This window comes from Poecilia reticulata, linkage group LG2 (assembly GCF_000633615.1).
Source record: "Poecilia reticulata strain Guanapo linkage group LG2, Guppy_female_1.0+MT, whole genome shotgun sequence".
In the NCBI taxonomy this organism is placed as follows: Eukaryota; Metazoa; Chordata; class Actinopteri; order Cyprinodontiformes; family Poeciliidae; genus Poecilia; species Poecilia reticulata.
In genome coordinates this window covers 41892103-41900419 of record NC_024332.1, presented here as the reverse complement: position 1 = coordinate 41900419, position 8317 = coordinate 41892103, and the positions used below count along the sequence as shown (strand labels likewise).

Here is an 8317-nt window from a genome sequence, read left to right as displayed (position 1 = left end):
TATTTATCCCATTCTTTTTTTTAAATGTAATTTTCATATTGTGCTGCAGATCTTGAAGGTGTCTCTGCGTGGTTTTACCTTAATTTCTCCATCCCCTTTCTAGCTTCTTGATTTTCTATATTGTCACATGCCACACATACACTGTCTGCACATTAAATGGAAATGTAACGACATGAAAGTTTAGTATCATAAATTGCTGATAAATACATTGAAAGAACATTTTTAGACGTGAATAAACATTAAATGTAATTATATGTGGAATTCTCAGTATTTTTCTGACTGCTTAACTCTTAATTCATAAAAATACTAAAATATAACAACAATTAATATACAGATCAGTAGAGGTCATATGCTGAATGTCACTACAGATCCACAAAAAATAAATGAGAGTTTTAAAATATTTTACTTTAAAAATGCCTGGGTTGTTCGATGCTTTCTTTTGAAAAGCTGGTGATTCCAACTTTAGACTCTACATTTAGGGATCAATTGGAGGAACAGATTACTGTAGAAGAAATTAAATTGGCAATTAACTCAATGCAGAATGCAAAGTCTCCGGGACCAGATGGCTACCCAGTTTAATTTTTCAAGACCTTTAAAGATAGTTTGTCTCCATTGTTACGGGATATGTTTGTTGAATCATTTAACTGGCAATGTCTTCCCCCAACGCTTCGTCAAGCTACTATTTCTTTATTATTGAAGTCAAATAAGGATCCACTTGAGTATTCATCATATCGTCCAATTTCTCTGTTAAATGTGGATCTAAAAATATTGTCTAAAATCCTGGCTCTCAGGCTAGAACGATGTTTATCTCATGTTATTTATTCCAATCAAACAGGATTTGTAAAGGGAAGACATGGCTTTTTCAATTTGCATTGATTTTTTTAACATATTTACACACGGAGTGAACTGCAACCTCTGAAGTCGCCTTATCGCTTGACGCTGAAAAGGCTTTTGATCGGGTGACGTGGGACCATCTGTTTTACATATCAAATCAATTTGGATTTGGCCCTAAATTAATTTCTTGGGTTCAGGTACTTTACTCCTCGCCTATGGTGTTTGTTCGAACAAATTCATTATATTCTTGTTACTTCCCACTCCACTGCGGGACAAGACAGCACTGTCCACTCCACCTGTTACCTAAAGGGGACAAAGGGTGTCCTTTGTCCCCTTTTTTATTTGCGTTAGCAATTGAACCAATTGAACCTTTGGCATTTAAGTTGTGAGCAGAAGATAATGTTAAGGGTATTTACAGAGCTGATCAGGAGCACAAAATATCTTTATATGCTGATGACCTCCTGCTGTATGTCTCGGATCCTTTGTGTTCTCTTCCCCATGCTCTTACAATATTTGAACAATTCGACACTGTTTCGGGTTACAAATTCAATTTACATAACAGTGAATTACTTAGTATAAACTCTAAAGCCAGGAAGATTTAATTTACAAACTTTCCTTTCAAAGTTAAATTAGATTACGTGACTTACCTTGGGGTCAAAGTTACTCGCAAATATAAAGATCTCTTCAAAAAGAACTTTGTACCACTTCTTGAAAATGCTAAATTAGACGTTCAAAGGTGGAATAATTTGCCACTATCGTTAATAGGCCGTGTTAATTCTATAAAAATGAACATATTACCCAAGTTCCTTTATTTATTTCAGTGCATTCCATGTTATATCCCAAAGAAATTCTTTGTGACTCTAGGTAAACAGGTTTCTGCATTTATTTGAAATAGTAAATCCCCCAGAATACATAAAGATTTTATGCTGAGACCTAGGTCTGTGGGCGGATTGGCTTTGCCAAATTTCCAGTCTTATTACTGGGTATCAAATATACAAAACATGCTATATTGGATCAGTGACTTTTCTACAGAAACCCCGTCTTGGCTTCAGATTGAGTCGTCTAATTGTGGCCAGACTAGCCTGTCTTCTTTGTTGACCTCCGCTCTCCCTTTAGAAGTATGTACCTATAACTCTATAGAGTTATATATAACTCTATATAACTGTAAAGAGTTATATAGAGTTATATATAACTACCTGAGAATCTGGGTGCAATGTAGGAAAAGATTTGGGCTACATTCTATGTCAATTAAAACTCCTATCTGCTCAAATCATATGTTCCTACCTTCTATGTCTGATTCTGCTTTTAAAATTTGGAAAAGAAATGGATTAAGTAAAGTTAAACACCTTTTGATTAATGGGACATTTGTATCGTTTACACAACTCATGGAACAGTTTAATATCCTGCATACACATTTTTTCCACTATTTGCAACTGCAGCATTTTGTTAAGAATGGATATCCCTCATTTCCTGAATTACCTGAGGAAACAGCTCTGGATAAAATCATAGGTATAAACATTCATAAGAGGAGGGGTAATTAAATAGATCTACTCTATACTGTTAGATCTATAATCTCCTTCTTTTTCCATTATTAAGTCACATTGGGAGAAAGATCTTGCAGTTACATTAACAGATGAGCTCTGGCAATCTATTCTTCACAGGGTAAACTCCTCTTCTATATGCACTAGACATGGGCTCCTTCAGTTAAATGGCCTGCACTGGTTGCATATCTCTAAAGAAAAGAAGGCTAAGTTTTATCCAGGGACTGATCCCTTGTGTAACCGATGCAGGTCAGAAGTGGGTTCCCTTATTCACACTTTCTGGGGATATTCAAAACTTAATACCTATTGGACATCTATATTCGATACACTCTCAGAAATATACAATGTTAAATTTGATCCTTCTGCTCTAACTGCAATTTTTGGAGTCATGCCTCCGAATATTTTACTTTCCAAGAATAATACAAATACAGTAGCTTTTGCTACGATGATTGCAAGACGTCTTATACTTTTGAGGTGGAAACAGGAGGCCCCTCCTACACATGAACAGTGGCTTGCAGAGCTCATGAGGTTTTTGCATTTAGAAAAGATGAGATGTACATTGGCAGGTTCGACTGCTAAATTTGTCAAGGCATGGCAGCCATTTTTACAATACATGGAAACATTCAGGATGAGTAGCCCATCGTAACCAAACTACTGCTATGTCCTTTTAGTTAGCTGTAAAGTGAACACATTTTTTGCATTTTCATTTGTCCTTTTGTGTGTGTGTGTGTGTGTGTGTGTGTGTGTGTGTGTGTTTTTAGGTTTTTAATTTTATTTTGTGTATGATTTTTATTTTCCGATTCATGTTGGGGTTTTATATATTAAAGGAGACAGTGCTGTATAAAGCTTGAATGTTGCAAAGAATGTGTTGTGAAAATTGATAAACTAACAAAAAACAACTTCCAAATGTAATGTCACAAATCAGCAGGTACTGCCCATTACCTAGCAACCCCACCCGCTACCTAGAAACCCCACCCGTTACCTAGTTACCCCACCCGCTACCTAGAAACCCCAGGCAAGCCCAGCTTATCACCTAGCAACCCAAGCAGACCTTCAGTAGTTTGATCAACTGGTTCTACCGCTTAATTTATCAAGCTGCTTTTTGCTTATCGTGACATGCTTACTTGGCACTTAAGCATAAAAGTTAATTATTTCTACTTTTCTGGGTTCAGCCAATCAGCACAAATGAAAGTAAATGCAGCTGCTTCATTGGGTGCTTTGCTAATGTTGGCCAATAGGGTGTAAAGTAGCAATACATCTTATTTCAGCTTCCTAAGCTGCATTTTTTTTTCCAGTTATTTCAGATAGAAATAAGAACATAATTTAGAGTAACGTTCCACGGAAAATCTACAAATGCTGAAGAGTAAATAGCTGGGGTTCGTAGTATTTTAGTGTTTCTGGAGTTGCTGGACTGAATGCTTAAATCCAGCAAATGATCTAATTTAATTAAATTAAATTTTTTTTTYATTCACAGAATAGTACATGTAATTAAAAGAAATCATGAATGAAAAGGAGCAAAAATAAGCATAAATGTGTATATTAACACCTATTCACGTTGAAAACAAAATGTAAAATTAAAATTCAACTTAAACTGTTTCAAACATTTCAAATACATGGCAACTCATCAGCTTATTCAGATTAATTTGTTTTGGTTGCAGCTGAAGCAGAGCTGACCCCTCCTCATGACCTCTTCATGTTGACCTTAAACACCAACTACACTCTGGCCTGGGACTGGGACCAGAGCGCTGCTGGATCCGACTCCGCCACCTTCACTGTGCAGTACACCGGGTAAATCATTTACATCTCCAATAAAAATATAAACCTGATATATCTGATGAAGGGAAAAACTAAACGTTGTTACACTGGAAACCACTCTGCTAGAAGATACTTAAGCTATGATAATTTTTTTTCTAAGTATTAATGCTGCATAGAGTTCAAATCTAATCTAAATAAAATCTAACTCCGTGTCTTTCTGAGGACTTCTGCTGCTACTTAATGCTTTAAAATGTTAAGCATTAGCTGGAAAATTTAATCCAAACCCACCTGACAAGTTAAATTAACTAATCACATTTCTCCTTCCTCAGAGCTCTGCATAAGAGACAAACAGCAGAAATTATAGAAGACTGGTGCTGCCATAATTTAGAATAAATACAAGAATAAATAAATGACTCATAAAAAAATTACAGGATCAAAAAGTAGCCCAACACATAACAGAATATGATTTCATTTATTTATGTGCTTTTAGGCATTTTTTTTATTTAATCTGATAGTTTTCAGTCATACCTTTTTCTTAATTTTTATATTTCTTTTTTTATAAGTTTGTTTTTTCTTCCATATTTATAACCACCCAAATACAACTTTTGATTTTTTTGGTCAAAATCAAAAGATGATTTAGGCAAAAAGAAATGTACTTTCAGCAAAAAATGACTTTGGCCACTGGTTTAGGAATGTGATGATATGTTTGAGATTTATTTACAAATTATTTTACTGCTGTTTTAGTTTTTTTACACTGATATATTTTCTCCTTTTTTGTTTTTTTTGTTTACCAAATAGTTTTGTCTGAACCTGTTTGTTTCAATCTTCAAACGGCCAAAATATGAGAAACATGGCACCTTATTGTCCAGAAAATATGTTATGAAATAAATTTCCTCATTTTTAATAATGTATTGCATTTAAAGGCACTAATGTATTTAGTCAAACTGCTATTTTGAGATATAATTTTTAATGTTATTTCTATATTTTTAATTATGGCAGGATTGGTCCTCCATAGAGGCATTCTTTTGTTGATAAAAAGGGTGTAGTCTGAGCTGTTCATTAACATAACCTTCTGTACGACAAAACAAACCTACCAATAAGCGTTCTTCTTCAGCTTCAGGATGGAGGGAGTGTTTTCTGTTTTATTTTTATTATTATTTTCCCAGGAATCACCAACTGCAGAAGAGGAACCCAAAGTGGACCACAGTGTGTGCAGAGACCTCTGGGAGGTCATGTGACCTCACTAGGTCAGGGCTGTACTACCTGGGCTGTTATACGGTCCGCGTTCAGACCAACCTGAACGGAAGTCACTCAGCGTGGAAATCGCTACAGTTCTGTCCCAATAAAGACGGTAAGAAAAAAAGTTCAAATCATCACTCCTCCACCGTGCTTGGTTTTTTTGGTGTGAAGAGTCTTTGCTAAAGTGCTTTGGGGGTTTGTCAAGCCATTTGTTGAATATTGTTCTGCTTAAACTTTAACCTTTAACTAAACATGAGGTTTGTAGAGTCTGAGATAGAGCTCTTGGTTGATTATTCAGACGATTACTCGATTTAGTCTGATTTTTAAAAATGTACAAATTCTGAAAATTTTTCATTTTACCACGTAAACGTTTTTTATAAATACATTACAAGATGATGATAAATAATTCAATTCCTTTTTTAAACAAAACTATAATTTTATGAACTAAAATGCAACAACATAACATTGGTCATTAGGAGGGAAGCATGGATCTACATCTAATAAATAATTCTAACATCAACTGTGAGAAGCTCAGCCCTTTTCTGTTTTATCAATACAGTGTAGGGCTGATCGGTTGATTATTTTCTAGATTAAATGATTAGTTCTTGGATAGCAACAGGGTCCTTAATGGGAGAACTTGAACCAGATGAGGCTTAAATAGCCACTTTAGGCGTTCTGGGTAAACATATTTACAGACAATGAAGTTTTTTTTATTTTTTTTTATTCCCACTGTATGTTACATACAGTGGGAAAGTCCGAGCTCTGCTGGGAGAAGAGGCCTCAGCCTGGGTGGAGAGTAAAAACATCACTTTGGATAAAGACAGTAAGTCTTTAACGCACATACCCCAAAAGTTCACTTAAGCATCGGTTTCAGATCTGGCAACAAAAGCGATTGGTGGTGCAAGTTTCCAAGCAATCCAGAAAGGAATTATGATCTTTTCCTTCCTCTACAGCCCTCATCGGTCCTCCTAGCGTGTCGCTCTTACCCATCGGTCAAACTCTGGAGGTCAGCATTAAGGATCCAGAGTTTAAAATGTCCTCTCTGAGGAATGTGTACAGCAGAGTCCGCTACAACATCACCTACTGGAAGGAAGGACAGGAGGAGCAGGTGGGATGCAGGTTAATCCGTTCATGAAAAACCAGAATGTTGATCAGATTACTGAGTGGATGTGAATTCAACACCAACAGGCTGAAGGTGTAGCACAGCTTTTTGTCTGGCTGATCAGACTCTGTAGAAATGGCCCTCTGCTGCCACCTGCTGGATTTTTAGATAAACAGCAGCAGCTTATCAACAGCATGTCCATCAATCCGTCTCATCATTGATCAACCAATCTGCTTGTCTGTCCATCCATCCAGTTGTATCTCCATTCATCCATCTATCGATCCCTTCATTGATCCATTAATTCATCTGCCTGTCTGTGTCCATCATCCATCTATTCATCCAATTGTATCTGTGTCCTTTCATTGATCCATCCATCCATCCATCCATCCATCCATCCATCCATCCATCCATCATTTAGTCTGTACATCCACCCATCTCTTTATTCATCCATCCATGGAAGATTGATTTCATTGATCATTACCTGGTCTCATCTACCAATTTGAGGTCTGATGTTGCGTAACCACCTCTCTGTCACCCCCTATAGGCGAGAACCCACAGCGACGTCCAACAGGACTGGGTCGTTTTAGATAATCTGGATCCCTCGACCAAGTACTGCGTACAGGTCCGAATCAACCTCACAAACAGGAGCCGCATTGAGTCCAGCAGCGTCTTGTGTGAGAGGACCGGCGACACCGGTACGCTCTTTGTGTTTGACAGTAATCAGTGAGGAAGTCCATACAGACGGAACAGGGACGCAAGTTATCAATGAGTTGATCTAAAGTTGATTGATCTTATCAATTGATTAATGATTAATTGATAAGCAGCTCTTTTCTTAATAACATGAGCTTTTTTTTGTATTGAGGTATTCAATCCTCTTTCCATAACATAAGGGCTTCATTTTTCACTATATGCTGCATTTAAAACAAGGAACATCGATATATTTTGACATTTTCTTGAGTCAGTTGTATTTATATTTCAAAACAGAATTGCATAAAGTACATATTGCATCCCACACCACAGCGTTTCTCTTTCCAGTTCTGTCACTGCTATCTTTGTATATCAACTTAGTGGCGCCCTCTTCTGGGTGGTGGCCAAGCTACAACCCTTAGCTTGGCCAATCTGAAACGAGGAATCGTTTCAGATTTGGTCTGATCCCCTAACTGGAAACAGGTGGACATATCAAGTCAGCTTGGCATACCTCAAGTATTACGACTGATTGGATGAAACTAACATCTGTCATTCGACGTTTTCTTTTTGAAAGTATTGTTAGCTTACTTCTCTGTCATCGGATTTTCCTTTTATTATTATTTTTATTTAGTTTCAACAGTTTGTTGTTGTAATTCAGACTATTAGAAGACTTGGGGTTGGTTACACTTTAAGCTCTTCGATATCAGGAGACAGATGGTTTTATCTGGTCTAGGGCTGTTGTAAACGATTATTTTAGTAATTGAGTAATCTATAGATTTTTCTTACGATTAATCGAGTAATCGGATAAAAACAATTATGAAATAAAATATTGGTAAATCTTCCATAACACCAGTGTTACTATCGGATATCAACATCAGTCTATTTTTTCCACATTTGTGCTTCCCTACCAGTTACTTTTTTGTAGACCGGGGGAGCAACACGGGATATTTACCGCTCCTCCGTTCAGAAACTCATCTACCAGCCATGTTCCGCCTCCTGTTTGTTCAGACCGAGATGATATAAGTTTATTGTGCGGTTCGTCCGTAAATCTGCTCTTACCCTGTAAGCATCAACGCTCACCTGTATAAATCCTCCTCAGCTTCTTTCCGCCGTTCAACCAGCAGCTCCGGAGCAGAAAGGCTGCCGAACTCCCGGCATC

General features: G+C 36.9%; 1 protein-coding gene across 1 annotated transcript in view; it reads left to right on the top strand.

Annotated features, from left to right (window-relative positions):
• Positions 1 to 7231, top strand: part of LOC103461788 (interferon alpha/beta receptor 1a-like) — a 9881-nt gene extending 2650 nt beyond the window's left edge. Inside the window, exons 2-5 of the mRNA XM_008404140.2 lie at positions 4034 to 4163; positions 5297 to 5481; positions 6323 to 6477; positions 7016 to 7231. Coding sequence (XP_008402362.1) covers positions 4034 to 4163; positions 5297 to 5481; positions 6323 to 6477; positions 7016 to 7198 — 653 coding nt within the window. The 3' untranslated portion in view covers positions 7199 to 7231. The remainder of the gene's footprint in view (positions 1 to 4033; positions 4164 to 5296; positions 5482 to 6322; positions 6478 to 7015) is intronic.
• The last annotated feature ends 1086 nt before the right edge of the window (positions 7232 to 8317 follow it).